This window comes from Martes martes (genome assembly GCF_963455335.1).
Source record: "Martes martes genome assembly, chromosome: 8".
NCBI lineage: Eukaryota > Metazoa > Chordata > Mammalia > Carnivora > Mustelidae > Martes > Martes martes.
The window spans coordinates 21,563,690-21,587,807 of record NC_137895.1 but is presented as its reverse complement, the minus strand read 5'-3'; the positions used below and the strand labels follow the sequence as shown (position 1 = coordinate 21,587,807).

General features: G+C 34.9%; 1 protein-coding gene across 9 annotated transcripts in view; it reads right to left on the bottom strand.

Moving 5' to 3' along the window:
- The window catches only part of ANKS1B (ankyrin repeat and sterile alpha motif domain containing 1B), a gene marked incomplete at its 5' end in the record, with an annotated part of 1,134,786 nt that overhangs the window by 942,941 nt on the left and 167,727 nt on the right, over positions 1-24,118 (bottom strand). For all 9 annotated transcript variants that reach the window (XM_080810753.1, XM_080810755.1, XM_080810756.1 and 6 more), the window contains 3 exons: positions 14,509-14,675; positions 16,079-16,192; positions 19,475-19,576. In XM_080810753.1, coding sequence (XP_080666879.1) covers positions 14,509-14,675; positions 16,079-16,192; positions 19,475-19,576 — 383 coding nt within the window. The remainder of the gene's footprint in view (positions 1-14,508; positions 14,676-16,078; positions 16,193-19,474; positions 19,577-24,118) is intronic.

The window sequence follows — 24,118 nt, the reverse complement described above, 5'->3', positions numbered from 1 at the left end:
ATTATACCAGTATATATTTAGAAAAGGTACCAGATCTACCTAACAGTCTGGATGTTTTCCCTGTCCATACTGTCACCTGTGCGTTGTCTCTCCTGATATCCGCTTAATAAACCTTTCACAGTTCTGGGGTTGAGGGGGGCGGAATACACTATAGGGAGTGGTAATGGTAGTAACAGGAATACCAATTTAATAATCCGGGCAAAGAATGGCAGTGGCTTAGACCAGAGTGGCAGTAGTAAGTCTGATAAGAAATGGTTGGATCTTAGACATATTCTGAAGGAAAAGCTAGTAGGATTTCAAGACCATTTGCTTGTGGAGCATGAGAAAAGAGAGGAGTATGGGACCACTCCAAGTTTTTGGAGGACAGAGGTTGGATGGACAAAGTTGCTATTTACTGAAATGGCAAAAATGAGGGTACAGGAGGTTTGAGGGGGAAATGCAGAAGTTCGGTTTTATCCATGTTAAGTTTGAGAAGGGTATTAGATCTGAATGGAGATGTCAAACAATTAAGTGTAAGAATTTGGAGTTCAGGAAAGCATCTAAGCTTTAGCTGTAAACATGGGATATGCTGGTCCATAGTAGGTATTGAAAGCTGTGAGACTGTTCATCATGCTGGGCCAGAAGAGTTAGTACAGGTAAAGAAGAGAAGTAAGTCCAGAGAATGAGCCCTACGGCACTTTAGTGTTAAGTGGTCAAGATATAAGGAAGAACTAGCAAAGGAGACTGAAAGGGGGTAGCTAGCCAAGAAGGAAGAAAATCAGGACAGTGTGGTGTCTAGGAAGTCAAGTGAAGAAAGTATGTATGTGAAAGAAGAGAGCATGGTCAGCTTGGGCAAATGCTCCTCAAAGATCAAGTAAGAAAAGGATTAAGAAATGTCTATTGAAATTAGCAATGTGGAAGTCAGTGGAGACCACAATAAGGCAGTTCTGGGAATTGGTGAAGGTGAAAGCCTGATTAAACTGGTTTTAAGAGAAAATAGAGGAGAACCATGGTAAAAAAGAAAAAACATTCTTCCAGAATTTTAGTGTAAAAATGAATGAAGAGGCAGTTCCTAGAATGTGAAGTGCGGTCCAACAGGGATGATGAGAATAAACAAAGGGGAACTCTAGTAGACCAGGAGAATGAAAGGAATAGGGAAGAATCAAACATAGTATGAAAGCATCTGCCCTAGAAGAATAAAAGATGGAAAATGGGTACAGGCATAGATTTGTGTGGGAAGATGATTTATTTATATTTTTACAGGTTTGGTTTGAAATGATAGTGGGATGTTTGAGGAAAGAACTGGAAAGTAGTGAGAAGCTGAAGGTAGAATTATAGACTTGGAAATAAATAGCATTTAGCTACTACCTAAACTCAAAGAGCAGTTCTCTGTGGAAGAGAATGCTTAAGAAAGAAAAGAAAGAATAGAAAACCAGGGTCTGTGAAAAGAAAGGAGATAAGCTAAGGAGAACATAAACAATTAGGAGAGTGGTTACTTGGTTGATAAAGAAGAATCAAGGAGAAAAGAATCAAAATTGGAAAGTCTGCCCTAATCACCCAAATCTGAGTCCAATATGTTTCCTATGTATTTAATTACTACCTTGTGTCTTCCCTGTTATTACACATATTACACTATCACATAATTGCCTATGTCCATGTCTATACCTGATGTTATACCAGAAGTTCAGTGATAGCAAGGACCCTCTCAATCTTATTGACTGCTACACATATCTCAGGGCCTAGCACAGAACCTATCACATAGCAGATCCATGATATAACCATTGATAATATTTTTAATGTATTATGCTATAAATATCACACAGACATTTGATATTAAAATATAATTATCAGTGAGTTTAGAAGAGGAAGACTTTCCAACTCTGGTGCCATAATTATATCACTTTCCTGCTTAAAAAATTTTTGATTAAAAAAAAAACAAACCATTTTCCATGACCTTCAAGACCCTGTCTAATCTGGATTTCAACTTCATTCCATTTTATTCTCTACCCAGTTCACTTATACTCCAGTCTACACCAATGGCTTCTTTTTCCAGTACTTAAACATACTAAGTTCTTTCCCACCTCAGGAAACAGTATTTCCTTTTATTTCAAATTTTCTTCCCTTGGTGTTTATGTGACTGGATCCTTCTCCTCTTTCAGATTACAGTTTATCTCTCCTCCTCTAGCAAACAACCACACATATGTAATATGTAAATATTAAATAAATAACTAATGAATATTAATAAATATTAAATATTAAATATATAAACAACCACACCTCACTTCCAGTTACTCTCATTGCTAAGCACGAGTCAGAATATTTTAGTTAAGTAAATATGCCTCCAGGCTTATGAACAATCAAAGTATCTTTTAAAATTAGGTTATAGACAAGAAAAAAATTTGAAGTATACCTTCTCATATGTGATCTATAAATACAGAATTTTTATGCTTTGGACTGTGACATTACTACGTCTAGAAAAGATTAGATTCTTCAGGGTTTAAGGTTAGATTCTCAAAATCATAGAATGCCACTTGCTTCAAAGGATAAGATAAAAATTCGAGAACTCGGAGCACCTGGGTGGCTCAGTGGGTTAAAGCCTCTGCCTTAGGCTCAGGTCATGATTCCAGAGTCCTGGGATGGAGCCCCACATCAGGCTCTCTGCTCAGCAGGGAGCCTGCTTCCTCCTCTCTCTCTGCCTGCCTCTCTGCCTACTTATGATCTCTCTCTGTCAAATAAATAAATAAAATCCTTAAAAAACATTAGAGAACTCATAAATCAAAGGGCAAAGACAAAAGTCCCTACTGATGATATTATGATCTCTTTCTCCTCTTCTTCCATTCTCTTTCTCCACCCTCCTCTACACACGTGCGTGCGCGCGCACACACACACACACACACAGGCACACACACTTCTGTCCTGTATGGGGTGTTGGTTATACAGGAAACAATCCTATTCACAGTAGCATCAAACAAACAAACAAACAAACAAGCAAACAAACAAACAAAAAAAAAAACCTGGGAATAAATTCAGTCAAGGAAGGGAAAGATCTGTACACTGAAAAGTACAAGACTTTGATGAAAAAAATTAAAGAAGACACAAACCAATGGGAAGATATTCTGTGTTCATGGACTAGAAGAAATAATATTATTTAACATTCCAACAAAGTCATTTATAGATTTAAGGCAATCTCTATCAAAATTCCAATGGCATTTTTCATAGAAATAGAAGAAGCAACCCTTAAAAGGTAGTTATTTTGCCCTGAGGACCGATCTAAATTTGTACTCATAGGAGCAGAAAAAGAAAGTAAAGGTAAATTAGGGTCAAATCATTGTAATCTGAGATCCAAAGATCTGTGAGGGCAAGACAATGCATGTGAACAGTTGGTTATCTAAGAAATCATCATTTTAAAAATATTCTAGTAGAATATGCATAAACCACTGAATATAAGAATCATCAAAGGAGTTTATTAATAATAATCTACTTCCAGGGACACCTGGATGGCTCAGTCACCTAAGCATCTAACTTTGATTTCAGCTCAGGTCACGATCTCAGGGTCATGAGATTGAGCCCTGTGTTGGGGTATGTTCAGCACAGAGTCCACTTGAGATCTACCTCTTTCTCTACCCCTCCTCTTGCTCTCTTTCTAAATAAATAAAATGTTTTAAAAATATTAATAATAATCCACTTCCAGACACTCTGATTCAGTAGGTTGAGGTGAGAAAGACTAGAGAAACATTCCTATTCAGATGACAAATATAAAGATCATGGGAATATTTATCTAAGTAGTAGAATTTGGATTCAAATACAAGTCTGAGTTTAAAACTCTTGTTCTCTACAATATAATGCAGAAATGCTCCAAGTTACAAATACATGTTATTTAATACATTAGTTTAATTCTTTAATGCAGGGTCTCAGTAAGTTAGCAACAGTAATAGTAACTCTGACAATAAAGATACTTTCAATGTTTAGGAAACTGGCACCAGGCTAAGTAAGGGTAGAATTAAAGCCTAAAAGGGAATATTCTCCAAGCCTTCAAGAATAGATTTATTTCAGCAACACAGAAAAGGTGATTACAGGAGGAGGTATGTCAGTGTTGTCTCATTTATTCTGGGGGCAAGTGATGTCCACTTTACAGATATAATTATCACTGGGTTCACTATCTTTGTTTATTCTAGAGTTTTTCATTTTCTGTCAAATTCATCTTCTTGATTAACTCATTCTTTCTCCAAATTAAGACTTTGTTTCTCATTGTTAGTTATTTGATAGCATAAGCAGTTATCAAATAAATAGAATTGTTGTGAAATTGTAAGCAATCAAAACATTTGAGCTTTAAAAAAGCACAAATGCTTGGGATGTCCGGGTGGCTCAGTCGGTTAAGCCCCCAACTCTTGGTTTCAGCTCAAGTCATGATCTCATGAGTTGCAGGATCAAGCCCTGCATCGGGCTGCTTGCTCAGTAGGGAGTCTGTGTGAAAGATTCTCTCTCAAAATAAATAAATAAATCTTTTAAAAAGAATAAAAATAATAGATTAAAAAAATAAAATAATAAGCATAGATGATTCAAATAAAAATTCTGGCAAAGGGAAGTGAAAATAACATGAGACAATTTTAAAAATCTAGGCCTAAGATTAAAGCAGGCTACATAGTATCTCTTCCTTCTACTTTTATTGACTTTGATTACATAATGGAGAATCTTAATTCTTCAGCTCTTCGAGGTTGAATGAATTCCAATATTCAGTAATCATGTCTCAAATGGTCTCATGATAAATTGTTAGAACTGTGAGCACTTTCCGTAATTTTCTTCTGGGTCGCTAGTCTACTATTTCATTAGAATTACTTCGCTGTTCAAGGTGAAAAACATTTCCCTGAACACAGAGATAAGTGATTATCAGCACTGACATGTCTCTTTAAGCTCAGACTCTAGATTGATTTCTTTTGGCATTAAGCAAGTAAAATGGAATTCTCCTACACTGGCAAGCTGTCCAAGGCCTTTACTCCAAAAAAGAATCAAGAATTCTCAAATGTGTACCTTGAAACAGAATTACAAATTAGGAGCATTGTATGATAAATGAACAAGGTAACTGTAACATGTGGCTAAAAGTTGTTAAAAGTTAACATCATCATTATCCAGAAAGTGAGGTTAAAATAAAGTTAAGTTATTATTAAACTTTTAAGAAAACATTAGAGTTAGTTCCTGAGTATAAAGTATAGATTCTCAAGGAAATCATAATAGCTAGGTTCTATAAGGAAGATTAAATTCAAGTTGGAGATTAGAAAGAGATCAGAAAGAATGAAAGTATCAAAATAAAAACTGACATGTTGTAGCTGCAAAGTAGATAAAATGATAACTTCAAAAACTTCATAAACTTCAAATATATACAGTTTACAACTGTCTAGAAAGGGATTTTTTTTGCCTTGGGATACTTTAGCAGAATGCTTGAAATGCTGAGAGGTATTTTGGTGTCAAACACATTTAAGCATGTGCATAAATAATACCAAACATTAGTTAGGCATGTCATAATCAGCAAAAATCACTAATAATTAGGGGAAAAACAATGTTTGTTTATATCCATTTTCTTTATGATTAACAGGAAAAAAATTGCTTCAAAAATAGTCCATCTCAACTTACACAGAAAGAATAACAGAGACTACCCTACGACCCAGCAATCTCACTACTGGGTATTTACCCTAAAGAAACAAATGTAGTGATCCGAAGGGGCACGTGCACCCAAATGTTTATAGCAGCAATGTCCACAATAGTCACACTATGGAAAGAACCTAGATGTCCATCAATAGATGAATGGATAAAGAAGATGTGGTATATACATACAATGGAATACTATGCAGCCATCAAAAGAAATGAAATCTTGCCATGTGCGACAATGTGGATAGAACCAGAGGGTATTATGCTTAGCGAAATAAGTCAAACGAGAAAGACAATTATCATATGATCTCCCTGATATGAGGAAGTTGAGAGGCAACATGGGGGGTTTGGGAGGTAGGAAAAGAATAAATGAAACAAGATGGGATTGGGAGGGAGACAAACCATAAGAGACTCTTATTCTCACAAAACAAACTGAGGGTTGCCAGGGGAGGGAGGTAGGGAAAGGGTGGTTGAGTTATGGACATTAGGGAGGGTATGTGCTATGGTGAGTGCTGTGAAGTGTGTAAACCTGGCGATTCACAGACCTGTGCCCCGGGGCTAATAATACATTATATGTTAATTAAAAAATTAAAAAACAAAACAAAACCAAAAAACTTAGACTTCAGAACTAAAAAAAAAAAAAAAAGAATGACAGAGACTAATTTTTAAAATGCTTATCACAGAATATTGAAGAATTTAAAAATTAAAATATAAATGAGATGTTTCTGTATTTTTACTACAGATTTCCATTGTATATGTTATCAGGAACCAAACATGGTATTTATAATGTAAGATTTCCTTATTGTCAATGAAAGAGACATTACTATGTAAGAAAGATATGGCTTGGTATAAGATGTTGGTGTTTTTATGTTACGAGGAAGTTTATAATATAGTTTGACCAGGTATTTCATGTCATCCTCAAAATAAATGGTAAGCCATTCATTATTTGAAACATAACCAACAGAGCAAGTTCTTCTGAAATTAGAAAGATAAGATCTTAGAGCTTTATCCACAGGTCTGTACCCACATCCAGTTATTAAACAGACGTTCTGATGTCCATGGCCTTGCATATCAATTCAACAAATGTTTATTAAGCATGAGATTGAAGAACTATGCTAAATTCCTCACACATACAAAGATAAGTATTTCCCCTATCACGAAGAGAGTTATAAGCAAAGCCAAAACAGATTCATATATAAGTAATACAAAGCAGACTTTAAAATTTCTTTACATATTTATAAATAAAATGTAATTATATCCAATCCAAATTGTTGGCTTTTAATAGAAGGATCAAAAAGGTATTGTAATATTTTTAATTAGAGGTTTTGTGAATTAAATGGTTTTTGAATTGTAGACAGAGAAAAGAATTATTTATGAATAAAACACTATGAACATGGGCAGAGAAAAGGAAGACAGCCATGAGAGTAACCCATTTACCAAAAATCCTATTTATCTAAGACATTAATGGGAGAATGCTGAAAATATGTAATGAGGCTGGAAGATGGAGCCTTGAGTGTCAAAGTTAAAAGTCTATATTTAATTTTTACAGTGAGGACCAAATCTAGCTGTGAAAAGAATGACATGATCAGAACTGCACTTTAGGCATACTGTTTTAGCAGTAGTAACAAGAAAAAACTGGAGCAAATGACAAGGAGACACTAGAAACACGTGTACAGAATAAAACAAAACTCCTAAAATAACTCAGTAAGAGGTAATGAGAGTCTGCACGTGCAAAATGGCAAGAATGATGAAAAGGTAAGGGTAGGTCAATGTGGAAGACTTTAATGACAGAATGACTGTCACAAATAACCATTAATGACATGACTATTACGACTATCCAGTAGGTTAGGATCATTACCTTGGAAGACATCAGTCCTAAATATAGATCCCAGTTTTATCTTTTGGTAGCTGTATAACTCTGGACAAGTTATTTTACTCTTGATTTCCACATTGAGGATAATAAAACCTACCTCATGGCATTATTGTGATGAATAAAAAAGATAATGATTTTAACATGCTTACCGCAATGTCTAGCACATAGTTAAAACTTAGTACAATATAAATGCTAGCTTCTAGTATTAGAATTATTTGCAGAGATCAGAGCTTGGCAAGTATTCATTGATTTTTTAGCAGTCACTTCTCACTATTGGTTCACACGGTAGTTGTGGTCATTTATAAATCCCAGAACTTTTTGAATGCACCTCTTCCCCAATTAAATCTCTCCAATCTTATAATTAAGCCACTGATTTTTTAGGATATAATTATAGGATTTTGTTTTATTGTAACTCCCACTGAATCCTGTTTTTACTTTGAAGCAAAAATCTGTTTATTGAGGTAATTTTCCATATAAGTGCAATTACTTGCCATGTTTGCTATTCCTCCTTCACATTTGCAGACCTGATTATGGTGGATGACTGGGCTTTTTTTCATGGCAAATATGGACTAAGACCAATCCAAGAATACAACATTTAGCACTCTACGAAAGAAATTCCTTTTGGGTTGATATTGAGTGGTTATTTGGAAGTCTAGATAAAATTGGACAAAATCTATGAAACATAAAAATCAAAATGGTATGTCTTCAGCAGCACAAGAGAACAACTCTTTTTCTGTCAGTAACGGAAGGCCATATTAAACTTTTTTTTTTAAACTGGAATAAACTGGGGCACCTGGGTGGCTCAGTGGGTTAAAGCCTCTGCCTTCAGCTCAGGTCATGATCCCAGGGTACTGGGATCGAGCCCCGCGTCGGGCTCTCTGCTCAGCAGGGAGCCTGCTTCCTCCTCTCTCTCTGCCTAGTTGTGATCTCTGTCTCTCAAGTAAATAAATAAAATCTTAAAAAAATAAAAATAAAAAAATAAACTGGAATAAACTTAGGCTTGGAAACTTCCAGTACTTCCAAAGGTCACCCTGCTAGTAAGTGGTAGAACAGTAAAACCCTGTCCTTGGTCTCTTTAATTCATCCCTAATAATTAAACATGTTTTTCTATACAAATGGTTTATTTACAATATTGGTTTATATGTACTCCTCTATGCAGTGTTTCCCTTTTCGTTTGCCTTATCATTCAATACACTTTCACTGACAGACTACATGCAAGGTACTGGGCTAGGCAGGATGTGATTACAGAGATCAATCAAATATAGATCAAACCATTAAGAAGTCTGTAAGAAATAATATAAAAATATGTACACCTACAACATAAAACAGAACAAAGAAAAGAACAAATAATATAAAAATGTGTACACCTACAAGACAAAGCAGAACAAAAAAAATTTCGTAATGCATCATGAAAGGGAAAACCAATTGTGCTCGAAGTTCAGAACAATGACCCCTATATTCTAGAAGCTAAGGATATCTCAAAGATCTTCCTAGATTCACTTCAGGTACAAGTTCTTCCTGGGATGAGATGAAGGACCAAAAAAATAAATAAATAATAAAATTCTGGATTTTTCTTTGTAGGTACATATGGTACATAAATATGCTATTAGCTTCTAAATATTAACAAAGGTCAACAGAATGTATGTATTCCCTTAATATCCTGGAAAATCTGTAAGGACAATCCAAGCCTGGACTTAGTACATACCAGCCTTGAGTCACCATTGCCAAAAAATTTATTCAACTACATAAGACATGAGTTATTTAAGCTAGAAATATTCTGAATATTATATTCCCAATAAGATAACAGTTACCCCTGCTTAAGATTCAGTTTCACTATTAAAAAAATTCATTATGTGCTAAGGAATCAGTTATAATTCTATAAGAACCGTCAATTTTACGTTTCAGAAAATTCATTTCCTGAAGTGCTGTGAATCAGATAGGAATTGGATGAGAGAGCTACCAAAGTCTCTCACAATTCTGGAATTGGTACATTCCTAATATGAAGCTCTAGAAATTGTATTTTTGCTTTATAAACACCATTTGTATTCTAGGCAACCTAATCTGTTTCTACTAACCTTTAAGACTTGATGAATTCTGGCACCAAATTAAGTGTATTTTCCTATGGAGACCCCCAACACACTCCCCCAACAGTGTTCTCAAGCAGGTTATAGAAGCTTGGTATAAAAACTTAGGTGTTGAAGCTTAAAGTCTTGATATACTACAGTAAAAAATATCATACTACAGAAGGTCTACATGTAATTAAAGATTTTACACTGGAAAAGAAAGTAAAATAACAGAAAAGAGGTACACTGGTTGATTTAAAATTGCACAAAACCTGACAACACAACCCCTTTCAAACAATGAATCTTACATGCTATTTATATCCAGGTTTCCCTTAGGAGTAAAAACATATAATGCATTTCATACCTGAAGCTTCTGATTTATTTCTTAGAGATATAAGCTAATGAGGCAATAATGTTTTTTTCTATTTCAAATCTCAAAAAAAAGCTTTCCTGAAACCTAGATTCTGAAGTCTACTCTAATGATCTTTATGTTACAATCAAATTTCTCTATGGTATATGTATTCACATTTCAGAATTTTGCACATTGTTTATACACAAGGAGGAAGAAACTGAATATATGACCTGGGAAAATAAATGAGGAGAATAGCACATTTTTTCAGATATTTTATATTCTTTCAAAATTCTAAATTTCATGGGTTGCTAAAGAATGTAGAGATATTTATATTTCTTCAAAATTTACATTCTAGATTATATAAGGTCCTAATTCAACTTAGAAAATGGCTCCATATGCATATTATAAAAACACTTAAAACAGACTAACTTCTGAATTAAAATTTATGCAAGGAAAAATGTAATTTTAACTGGAGCTAGCCTTCACATTAAATGTAAAAACTCCAATCGAATACATTCATTCAACCATAATAAGAATTTAATTTTTAATTCACTTATATTAGTAAAATTGTTTAAACTACTACCTGAGGCTAATAGTTTGGTAAAACCAGAAACCTCTAATTCAAAAGTCAAAGTTCTTACATAAGATAGTTGATTTTTGTATTTTAAATTACTGAATTAGAGTGCCCTCTATTGGAAGAAAAAAGGCAATGAAAGCTAAATGGAACTAAGAATAGTTAAAACACTCCCAAAATTCAAGGCACATCATTAATATGGAAGACACATTTATTAATAATATAAATGCTACAAAATATATTTTCTATATATTTTTATTTCTTCTAAATTACTTTTGAAGTTACCTGTCATATTATGATGAACATGTTGGATATTTCATATCACCTACAATTAAATTTTAACTGAACCCAAATGCCTATCCTTCAGCCAATAATGTGAATAAGCAAAAATATTATTCCATATTTAATATTTCAATGTAATATAGAAATAACCTTAATTTAGGACTCTATGGGGAATTTTCTTTGGTGATAAACTGAAAACATCTCTAACTCAAGAGGTTTTTTAGACACTCTAACTTCAATTCATTCAAAAGAATGAGGCTCAGGGCCACCCAAAACAATTCTGATTTAGTTGCTCTAGTTGGTCATGACGTGGAACCTGAAGGTATCAGTATTTTTTGAAGCCTGTCCAAATATGTCTAACATATTTCCGTTGCTGAGAATCATTAAATCTCTTCCCGAACATCTGACTACAGTTACCATTTTTAGCCTCCCCAAACATCACCTTCAAGACAGAACTCCCCTACTCAAGAGTTTATTCTACTCACCATCAATATTAAACTTCTGACTAGCTTCCCAATTCTAATTATCTTCCCTTAACAAAATAACTTAAGTGGTAATGGATATGGTACAGCCCCAGCCAGACTGCCAGTGTACAGATCCTGGCTCTAGCAATTACCATTTAAATGTGGGAAAATCATAAAAAAGTTTTCTGTGCCTCCATTTTGACATCTGTAAAATCGGAGGAATAATAACATCTATCTTAGGGTTATTGTGAAGATTAAATCAGTTAATAGAAACAAAGTGCTCTGTAAGTGTTAGGTATAATCGTTACTTACCTATATTTGTTTCCCACTACTTTCCAAAATCAACCCTCATGATAAACCATTATTCTCAAATTACATGCTATGTCTCACCTCTGTGCTTTTGCACATACTGTTTCTGCAAGCTGGAATCCTCTCCCATTTACTCACTCATTCATTCATTCATTCATTCTAAAACAAACACAAGACACATCTCCTTCTCCCCTGAGGGCCCAGTTTAGTCTCTCCCTACCTCCATGAAGCTTTCAATGAATACCAGTAAGTCTTCACTAATCTCTCTCTTTTTAAGAAATTCCTTTGGCCACCGGATCATTTATTATGAGAAATGTAACTGGGAATTCAAGACACTGGCTCTGAGTTTGAATCCTAGATCTGCCACTTGTCAGCTGAGTCATTTCCCAAGTCTATAAACCCACTCTTAGGATTTTTGTGAAGATTAAGTGGCTTAAATCATATAAAGCATTAGAATAGCAAGCAACTAATAAATTTCAGCTCTTATATATCTGTTGTTTCATATGTTAGTCTTGTTTGTACACTGTGTGTAAAGCCATCTTCTAATAAGAATTTTGAACTCCTTCAAGTCAGGAACCATGTTTCATTACTGCTGTTATAAATCCTGTAACTTACAATGTGGTAACAAACATCTATATTAGCTGATCTTTAAGTACTTGATTAAATTTTTGCATACTTTGAGAGTACAATTCATAACAAAACTCTGAAGGAACATTTTTGATAAACAGAAATATTCAACAAAAGCAAAAGAACCCAAATCAAACACAGGCTATAGAAAAGGGTCAAAGTAACCAGATTACTTTTTAAATATTCAATAACAAGTTTTTACTAGATTAATCTTCTGAAAGGGTGCGTCCAATGATGTCTTTTTATCTGCTCAAAATTCTTTAGATTTTTCTCATTTTCTAAAAAATAAAACTGAAACTTTAATCTTGACATTCAAAATCATCCATGGCCTGACCTCAACCTATCCTTCTAATTTTATTTCCCAACTTTCCACTTTATAAACTCTATTATTCCAGAAGAACTGAGCTACTTGCCCTTACTCACATGTACCCTCTGCTTTTCTGCCTCATGTAACCTTTATTATTTAATATGACAATATTTTCAAGGGATACAATGTAAGGTTTGTCACAGGAACAAAGACTGATAACTGAAAGGATAAGAGTGGATTTTAAGAAATTCAGTTCAATTTATGAGTATTAATTTCTCTTGCTACTATCATAATACAGTCTTTGACTTATAAAAAAACAAACATTTGGCCATCATTCCCCCTAATTATATCACCCTCATAATATCAAATACCCCTGCTATCACTATCTGAAATCTATAAGCTTGAGTAAGCATATAGTCTTTAAGTAAAGTGTGCAGACCCCAAGTGCACAAGATACCCACTGAATAAAAGAAAAAAAGATAGAGCTTCTATTTACATTTACTCTTTATCCTTCTTATTTGAATGTCTCTTGTAGTATACACCTAATTTACATCATACATTCTTAGAACAGAAGATTCATGTAATTTATAAACACATGCACTTGGGATGTTTGCTTAAAATCTGTTTACTATGCTACACACAACAACAACCAAAAAAAGTTTAGAAACCAATGGTCTAGAAAATTAAGGCTTTCAGAAAATCTGTGGACTTAGAAGTAGAGGGCCAGAAGCAGTCAGTTTTGAGAAATCTTTACCGATAGACCTAAAAACCTGAACACCACGTATTATTTATTTAGAATAAATATGTTTTAATTTGTAACAAATCTTCAAGGAAATGTTGAAATGTAATTGGTTTGTAATTTGGAGATGACATAAAACTGTTTAAGATTTTTAAACAGGAAATTCCGCCCTGATGTTAAAGTCATTAAAGTAAATATTTCATTAATATAAAAATTTCATTTGGTTAAAACTTGCATGTATTTATATATATGTGTGTGTATATAATTCATCATAATTATTCACAAAGAGCTTTTATTGGAGCCAATAATATGATGCTTTAAAAAAGACACTACGGGGGGGGGGGGGAACCAAGAACAAAGACATCCTAGGGAGTAAGACTAGCCATGGAACTAGACTAGCCATTAGCTTAACTAGCAAGCACTATCCTAGGAAACAAGTTACACATTAAAGAACTAAATGAAAGAAACATTTTCATAATAGTCACTATACTTGGCAATTTTTTTAGTTTTCATAAATAATATGACATACCTAATACCATCCACTCTTATTAGCTTTTGAAGAAAGCATAATGTTTCTATAACAAATTAAGTTCTAAAAGTGAGTGAAAATTTCATGTTATAATACTGCATTTCCTTTAATACCAGTATAAATCCTACCTCTATGTGACACAAAAGAGATATACAAATCCTGATTTTAGATTGATTGATTCTCTACAGTTTGGGTTTTTGTTTTTGTTTGCTATTGTGTTAATATAAAAATCTAAATGAGCAAGAATCTCATGATTTAGAGTCTGAGCTTGGAAGCTGCATAAGGGGATTTGCATAAGAGTAAAAAATATGGAAGTCAAACTTTCTACAATGTCTCTCCCCTACCATAAATACAAATTGACTAGGGAACAAACACACACAGCCCAGCTCCATCTTTCTTCAAGATGAGATAGACTCAGTTCATATAGAAAATGGGAAACAAAGACAAAAGGAAGATTTTTTTTTCTTTCTTTGGAAAGCAAGATCCTCATGCCCAGTAAAGCTAAAAGAACATAATCAAAGAAAGTATTATTTCTTAGGCAAGTCAACAGCAGCAAGATCATCACAAACTATAAGTGATTTATCAAAGCATTCCTTCCCCTACACATGCAGTTAAATACCAACGAACATCCAAAAAGGAGCAACAGGGAATCTGACATTTGACACTGGAAGAATCTGAAGATAGGATAATGCACAAATCCCATGCCTCTCAGATACACATTGAATTGGCAAAGACAGAAGCACTGTCTTCCTTGCCCCCTTACTTACTACACTCTGGCTTCCATTTTTCCCAAGTTCTTCCTCTGAAATCTTGCTCAAATTATCTAAGTAGTGGTCTGATATTGTGTGGCACAAATCTTCAAAAGAATAATCCTTTTCTTGACAGAGTTTTATTTCATCCAAGAGTTTTGATAATTCTCCAGTCACAGTTTCACCTGTAAAAAGACAGTAATTTTTTTCAAAGTTTCAAGAAAGGCTTTTGCTAAAACTTCCGATTAACTAATAAAAATATGACTAGTATGGTGATAGAACTCATATTCTGTCAAACAAGATTTAATAAGTCAGAAAATATTCTTAGTAGTAAACTATAATAAGTGTAAAAATATTAAAAGACAAGGATAAATCCCAATTTTGCCTATTATTGCTCTTATTCAAAATAGAAGTTAAGTATTGAAGGTTTATATATGTATAGTACATAAAAGCATCTGGAATTACAATTCCTAAGGCTTCATCCACTGTAACATTTAAACTTCAACAATCTTTCACTGGCATTATATATATAGTTCATGGACAGAATTCACTCAACAACTCATTAACAAATTTTAAATGATACCAGAAGCCTCCTTCCTAGGTTCAATAAAAAAAAAAATGATAGAACATATTTAGATAAATAATTCTATAAGTAATAAATTAGAATTGTGCTATGTGACATGAAGGAAAAACACAGAAGGAATGGGTAAATAATATGCATCATCTATCAAAATATGAATATTTTTAGGCTGCATGCAAATATGCATTTTTTTAATCATTTTCAGAAAGATACCTTATACCTGTAATTTCTTCTGGGGAAAAACTAAAACTCCAGTAGTTATAACCCAGATATCAGTATTTTTATTCTGCATTAAAAATATATTTTAGAAAGGGGCACCTGGACGTCTCAGTCATCTGACTCTTGATTTTGGCTCAGGTCATGATCTCAGGGTCCTGGGATGGAGTCCTGTGATGAGCAGCAAGCCCCCCTTGTTGGGCTCTGTACTCTGTACAGAGTCTTTCTCTCCCTCTGCCCCTTCCCTCACTCACACATGCTCTCACACTCTCAAATAAATTAATTTTAGGAAAAATATCTACTGTGAAATATCCACTCCATGTAAACTTCATGACAGCAGGGATTGCTAATTTTGCTCACTACTGTGTCAGGGCCAAGAGTAGGGTCTGACATATAGAAGAGTTCAATAAATGCTGACTGAACGGCACCTGACTGAATGGCACCTGGGTGGCTTAGTTGGTTAAGTGGCTGAATCTTGGTTTTGGCTGAGATCATGGTTGATAGGGTTGTGTGACTGAGACTTGAGATAACTGTCAAACCCCCATCATGGGCTCTTTGCTGATGGAGCCTGCTTAAAAGTTTCTCTCCCTGCCCCTACCATCTCTCTCTCCTTAAAAAAAAAAAAAAAAAAAAAAAAATGCTGGCTGAATAAATGGGTAAAATATAGAGTCTAAGATACATCTTATTAGACCTGAAACTTTTACAAGTTTTACAAGCCTTTTTGTACATATAGGACAGATTTATACATAAACATCTAGTATTATTTCAAGGGCTTTATAATTAGCTACTCACTCTTAGTCTTTTGGGAAGGAGACTCAATAGGAGATGAAATATGTATTTCTTGTGTTGTATCTTCTTGTACATGTTCTTCAAGGGCTGCTGATCTTCCCACACCTTCCAAATATTCTGTGTATACAAGTTTTTGAGGTTACATAGTCAAATTCATTTACTTTAAAATCAATAACTTTATGTTTTATTTCTGATGATCAGTTTTTCATTTATTTCCTCATATCCTAAATATATCTTAAGCTTTTAAAAGAACTTCAAAAACCAAACAAACTGAAAGAACTTCATGATGAACTATTAAATCTTTTAAATTAAAACACAAAAGATACTTAGGAAGAGATTCACAAATCCATTTTGTGAAAACCAAACTGGTCACATTGTCCTTAAAAATAAATCCACCTGTTAAAAACATAGTAACATCCTTCCTTTCCTAAATATATTCTACCTGAAGATTTAAAACCCTCTGAAAGATGCTTTGAATAGACTTGATACCTAAACAGGGATATCAAATTCAGATAGCCACAACAACCAGTCAGGTAACATAAATGAATGAAATTTATGTCATAACAGTGTTTACTCTTGTAATATAAGCATAATTGCATATTAAACTTTATTTCTGCAGAGAAATAATGTTCATTCTCATTCTTGAAGTAATGTTCCACACTCAGCCTGTCTCTCATTTTTCCAATTTTGATGAAGACATAACAACAGCAATAGCAGCTAAAACTTAAATATATGGTTTATTATGCACCCAGCAGTGTTCTAAGTATTTAAAATAAGTTAACTCACTTGACCCTCACAAAACTATGACACAGGCACCCTTACAATCTCAGTTTTAGAGATGAAAACTCAAGGAAAATAATTTTAAGTTGATCATATTCATACAGCTAATAAGTGGCACAGCCAGATAGATATGGTACAAGAAAACATCTCACATTTCTCTTAAACTTAAGGAAAACGGCATCTGAAATCAGGAATAAATGTCAACGAACATTCAGCATCAATATCATAGAGAAAACAGAAAGCATGTGGAGCATGATTAACCAGACAGTAGGTGCCCCGTGTACAGTTCAACAGTAAAATAAAATGAAAGCCTGCCTTTTTTTTTTTTTAGAAACCAAAACTCTGAAGTTTTATCTGAAATCCTAGATTTTTAAATGTTGAAAGCTAATTCAATTTTTATGGAAATACAGTGCAGGTCTAAAACATGTAATCTAAACAAAATATATCTTCTATCTGCCAAAAGCATTCAGCTTGCAGTGGCTAGTTTGTAGTCTCCATCTAAAGGATTAAATCAATTGATCTCTCCCCATAGGGACCTTTTACTTATATGTCTTTATTCAGAAGGAATCTTTCTTAACATCTAGTTAGAAAGTCTGTGCTTTCATGCCAACCAACTGTGTCTTCATATCAACCAGTTTCTACCTAAGGGCAATTCCACTAAGCAAAGAAAGCAACCTATAGAAGTCTATCCTTAAAATTTTTGACCCAGTACAGCCATTATGTAAAGTGAATTCTTCCTCCAGGACACAAATAGTAATTTTATCTACTTCTAAATTGGTTTTAGTGAGATAACCTTTTCATAAAACTTAAAATGTACCACAGATTTATGACCCAGGAATGAAAAGAATATAGATAACATGTTCACATTCTAAAATCTGCCAACAATTTTAAAAATTCAAAGATGTCCCATATACCCTATCACAAGTTGACATACCTAAAATGAACCTTGGCAAAATAAAAGAACACAGATATTTAACTCCTATATAACAACAATTTCATCTCAGGTAAATCAATACAGTAAATGTCTGCAATTATGTCATGTCATCTTTTTAGTGGATGACATTTATTTTGCTTTTCCCAAAAGAAATATTATTCACAAGCCTCTTTTTTTAAAGTTGAGTTAGAAACAAAAGTTCAATATAAAATATAAAGTACCTATAGGGAGAAGACAAAAATGTTGTTTACCACTTTATTTTCTTTTTTAGCTTTCATTCAACTTGATATTTTTTTAAGATTGTATTTATTTATTTGACAGAGAAAGAATAGGGAGAGAGGGAACACAAGCAGGGGGAGTGGGAGAAGGAGAAGCAAGCCTTCTGCGCAGGGAACCCAATGTGGAGCCCAATCCCAGAACCCTGGGCTCATGACCTGAGGTGAAGGCAGAGGCTTGATGACTGAGCCAACCAGGCGCCTCTCAACTTGATTTTTAATTTGAATACAAAGAGCCACTCTCATACCCTCTGATTTATCTTTATATGCACTTAATTGCAGTTAACTTATTTAACAAGAAAATTGTAGAGGACTGAACTTCCATTCCCTGAAACTTTTGAAAATAAAGAGAGAACAGAGCATGAATGACTTCTGTAGCTCATCTATTCTTTTTACAAACCCTCTTTGGCTTTTGTTGACTCCCCTTATCTATGCATCACTTGACCAACTTGGTTTTAATTCATTTATCTCCTGCAGGACAAAACTGTTCTTCAGCTTCCCAACTAATATCCAAGGAAACCATCCCACCTTCCTTCCCTATTACACTCACCACCCATCTGCAATAATCAGGGGCTAATCACTGCTGACCAGTGTAGAAGCTACCTGGAAAGGAGAATGTCTGGATTTTTAAGGGAACATACTACATGTCAGGCCTAATCATGAAGCAAAAAGGTGAAGTATTTAAATCTAAATTTTCATTAAATTTTTTAGATCAAACAGGGAAGTATATAATCCTGCAAATGAAAAATTAGGTTTGGTTCCCAAACCTTCAGTAGACCTAATGCCTGTACCTAATTACACACGTACTTAAGTGACCTTTACCAAAAAACAAAAGCTTGCAAAACTGAATTATCTTGTACTGCTGGATTAAGGAAAAAATAATCTGTATTAGCTAAGTACAATTTGTTGTTGTTGTTGTTGTTGTTAACCCAGCATTTATGTACCAGGTCTACCACCTAAAATAGGATATATGAGTTTGAGCAAGTCAGCCTCTCAGAGCTTCAGTTTCCCTCATGTGCAAAAAGGAGAATAATGATATCAGATTTACCTCCCTCACAAAGTTATAGAAATCAGATAAAATAATAGAAAATCCCTGAAAACTCTTATTAAAGCATTATTCAAATATAAGATCATTACTTTATAGCCTTATTACTTTTAAGTTCATAACTACATATTTACTATATAGATTTAAAAGATATTTTAATATCTAATGAAAATAGTCATTTTCTGTTGAAAACAGAAACTAAACATTAAAAATTATTATTTTTTAGTTTAAGTCTACCAGAAAAAACTGTAAATAATAAGTTCACTCAAAAGCAAACATTAACTGAAAACTCAAGAAAGAAAAATGGTAGATTTATTTTAATCTTAACTTTAAGATAAAGTCATCCATCATTCAGTATTGTTTACCTTGTAAGAGTGTTGCAATCTGGAGAGATTTCTGAGACGGATGTTCTTTCAGAATGTCTAAGACAGTTCGACCTAAGCTATCCCTTATGTTGGCATCAATTCCTGAAAGAAAAAGAAAAACCCACTAAATGCATACCACTGAAGTGTCATCAGAAGATACTGGCAATATATAACACTCTAATATCAAACATAAACAGACCAAGAACCGAAATGATTGGTTTAAAAAATTAAATCCTAAACACAAACACATGCACACACACGTGCGCACGCACACACAGTTTTATTAAGAAAGAAGGTAGGGGCATACTGCTACCAAAGATTAGGAACATTCTTGATAATGGATTAAGGTTTCAAGGGCACTGACACAATCATTAAGATTGCTTTTTATAATTAAGGCTAGTTTGGATTATAACTAGTTAAATGATATGCTACCAAGCTGAAAAATTTTATTGATTTAGAATGTCAATTCCTAAAGTATAATAATGGTTCTGTGATATATATATTTTGTAAAATATGGTAAAATTTTTTAAATAATAATGTATCACTCTTAAAACACTGGAGTACTCACACAATTTGAAAAAGGATGATTATTTTCTGTGGAGGCCAAGAAAAACAAGGCTGTACCCACCTCGAGTCTAGCCCTGACATAAGTACAGCCATCTTGACAAAGCAAAAGCTGGCACCTTGCACCCTCTCTCCGCCCACTCCCCTCCTCGGTAGTATGTATGAACAAATAGTTAACTTGCAGAAATCACAATCCTGCAAGACAGGAGTCTCCCTCGATTTACAAATGTCTCAGTGCTAAATCTCACTAACAATGACACTTGATAGGAGGAATGTGGCATTCCACTAGGAAACTCCCAACTGTCTTCATGTTAGTACCTCATTAGAGGAAAAAACAGCTTTGGCTTGATAATAACCAGTCCTCCGATACCTTGACAGTCTTCTTTACCCTGATAGCCCTTCTGAATACCCCCTTGGTCCTCACCTACTGCCAAGTCCACCCCTACTCTGCCTTTAAAAACTCTGACTGTAATCTGGTTCGGGGTCCAAGTCCCTACTTTGCTATGTCAGGTGTACTTGGGCCCAAGCTTAAGCTTGCTGAATAAACCCTTGTGTGATTACATCAGTGTTGTTCCTTGGTGGTCTCTCAGACGCGAAAACCTGGGCATAACATTTGGAGGTTCCACCGAGATCTGGGAGACTCCCAGGACCCCAACCCGGAGGGTCTTGCACCGGCTGGTGAGTGCACTCGTTTTCATCTATTTGCACGCATACTTTGGGAGCTCCAATCTGCATTTTTACCCGTAGGAATTCCAACTTGTATCTGGGTCGACACTGGCTCAAGCGGATGCATGGCAGGCTGTCAACCAGGGGTCTTGGGAGACGTCCCTTGCCCCCGCAGGGGGTCCGAGTCCCCCGCCGTTTCAGGGGGTTTTAGTCCCCCTAAGTGGTCACCAGGGGGTTAGTGATCCCCCAAGGCAGCCAGGGGGTTCGAGTCCCCCTAGGCAGTCAGGCGCCTTGTTTTTGTTGTCAGTTGTGCTGTTTGTTAAATGTATGGGAATTTTGTCTATTGTGCTAATTGTTGTAAGTGTATTCGTCTTGTTGTGGACTGAGGATGTGATGGGACAGACACAGAAGACCCCTCTGTCTATGATGATTTGACCGCTTCTCGGACATTAGGGAAGAGCTCATAACCTGAGCACTGATGTACGAAAGGGAAAGTTTCGGACTTTCTGCATGTCTGAATGGCCATCCTTTAATGTTGGATGGCCCCAGGAGGGCCGCTGGGTGTGCAGTTGTCTTTGTCTTGTCTTTTTGTTGTCTGTTGTGTTTGAAAAAATGGGGCAAGCAGAGAGTAAGGGGACTCTGACTTTCATCTCTCTAGTCCTCTTAATAGATGTGGGGCTTCTCCCTTACTCATTTCTTGTGTTAATGGCTGGCTATAACTGGAGCCAACTGTAGTCAGTCTAACTCGAGACAGAGACTTTAAGGAATATTCCCAAGCAGCTGCCAAAACTCCCTTTGTTTCGGGGAAATTCCCTGTCTTCTCTGGCCTGACATGGACTGCCTAATCCCTTCCCCCTTGCTGATGGGAAAGCATGGCGTCTGCTCCTCTGTTGGAGGTGATAAGCTCTAAAACCGGGAATCCTTTCTCTGCCTCCTGGCAGCACTTTGTTTCTTCTGTCTCCCCCTTCTCCTGTTTCTGCACCAACTTGGGTACAGCCTGCATAACTGGCCTCTAGACCATCCTCGGTGCTTCCTGCACCACGGCTCCTTCTCTCTTCACTGTCAAGGAGCAAGAAGAGCACCCCCTGGACCTAACACCCCCCCACTCCAGATCTTCCCACCCGTGTCTCAGGTAAACATTCAAAGTGGAATGGGCCCAGGTGGAACGTAAATCAGTATTTAAACTAAGTTAAGTTTGTTGGTTTAATTAAAATGTACATGTCTTTTAAGTTATCAGCAGTAAATGTAAAACTTCAAAGTTTGCTGAAGGTCAAATAAGTTCGTATTATTTGTTAGCAAAGAAATTATTAAACTGATGGTTAATTGTCTGTCTCAAAGTTTTAATGGATAATTGTTGAAGTAGCTTTCAAAGTCTTTGGTAACCTGAAACTTTAAAGTTTTGGTTGGATGACAAATGGAATTAAATTATGGACATCTATGTCTTAACCAAATAGGATAAAATGCTAAATCATTAATTACTGGATGTAAGTTTGTGCTTTTAACTTCTTATTGCAAAGAAACTAAGAATATTTAAATTTGTTGGTAAACATGTTTTGCACTTAACTGATTCATAAATTTTCTATCTGAAGAATTCTGTTGGAACAGTTCACAATTGGTTTATATTTAGTCTTCACTAGAGATTTAAGTGTTTCTAAGAGTACAAAATTCTGCTAAGTGTAACTAAGACTGATAAAAATAAGGAAAACCACTCTGTATGTGGAAAAGTAGAAGATATGTAAAGAGATAAGAAATAGGAATACATCTTGTTAAAAGTAAAAGAAGGTAATTTTGTCCTAAATGAGATGGTTGTTTGGAAGAAAATGGCTTGGGACAAAACCTGAATGCAAAGGAAAGTTGTAGAAGGTTTGTGAAGGGAAATCTTCAGAAAAGGAATTTTAGGAATGGTCAGGACGGATTAAGAGAAAAAAAAAAAAACTGGCTTTCTCTCTGTTTAAAAGGGCAAAGTTTTCTTAGGTTAATTGATCTGTTATGGTTTTCTCCTTGCCAGCCCAGAGCTATGAGATCTCTTTGACTCATAAGGCTTTTCCTTGGTATACTAAGTTACTCAAGGAGTACTGCTACACCAATGATAAACCTTGGGTTACATTTGGGTAAATACTGTAATTACTCTAGAGGTTCTATACATTTCCTAAAATTTTAATGTTTTGATAAGGGTCATCACTTGATATTTAACCATATCTGTTCTGAGTTTTTGTCATTTGTAATTGTTTTAATTCTCTTGTAAAATGAATTCTGCCTTAAAGAAAACTCATATGGGAAATGTTCAGGACAAATACAGGTCTTTGATATATTGAAATCCTGGAACTGAAATGGGTAAAAATTTCCAGAAGTAGAAACTGCATTCAGACTAAACCAGAATTAGTAACATGGGACTAAATGAACTAAAAGATTATAATGTTGTGTCTCTTAATGTTTTCTCTTATTTTAAACATTGCTGGTTCTCTAATGTTTGCTCTTACACACTAAGGAATATTTTACTTATCTGCGACTTACAAAAATGTAAGAATATTTATTTGCAAACAAATCAAAGCATTCAACTTTTCTCTCTAACTGAACCCTCTGAAGCTCCTAAGGTCTCAGTAAGTATTCTTTCTTCTAGGGCAATCAGTCATTTGCATAAGTTCAGTAAGAATCTGTTCTCCTTGTAACAGGACACTATTGGAAACACTGGTTATTTTACCAAGGCTTTGACTGGAATGTCCTATTTGAAAAGACTCACATATGACCAGACAGCTTGAAAGGAACTAAGGTTGACTTTATAAAACCTGGAGCTGTAAAGCCCTTTGGAACTGTTGCCCTGATACCTTGCTTACAGAGTTCCCAGCAGTCTCACCAGGTGAGTAAAGAATGTCACTTCCTGGCAGGATACTTTAGGAACCTCAGAAAGAGGAATTCACCCAAATCGGGTATTGCAGGTATGTCTGATGGCAAGTACATGGCTTGGCTTCTGGCCTGGAGAGGCTACTAAAAAGTTCAACCTAGAGATTCCTTATAAGAAGTTCCAGCAAAGCAGATTCTAAAAGATCTATGTGATCACTTACTGTTCTTGCTGAGGTTATGTAAATAAATAATTAGGCCAAGTTTGTTAAAACTGAACTTGTTTTTCAAATAAATTAGTCCTGATTTGACTATCTCTGGAAATGAGGGTTATTCTAGGGAGAAAAATTATGTTTTAATTATACACCTTTATGGATGTTAAATTCTAGATTTGATTGTTTTTAAATGCTTGTTTACCTAAGCTAGACAACTTGAGATAAACTTCAGAAAAGTTACACTATAGCTCATTTAGACGATCTTGCTTTTGCCAGTCAGTCAGCCCCAGATATAAGGAGCATTTAGAGAATTACAAACAGCCTTACTGAGTGCCCCAGCATTGGCCATCCCAGATGTTAC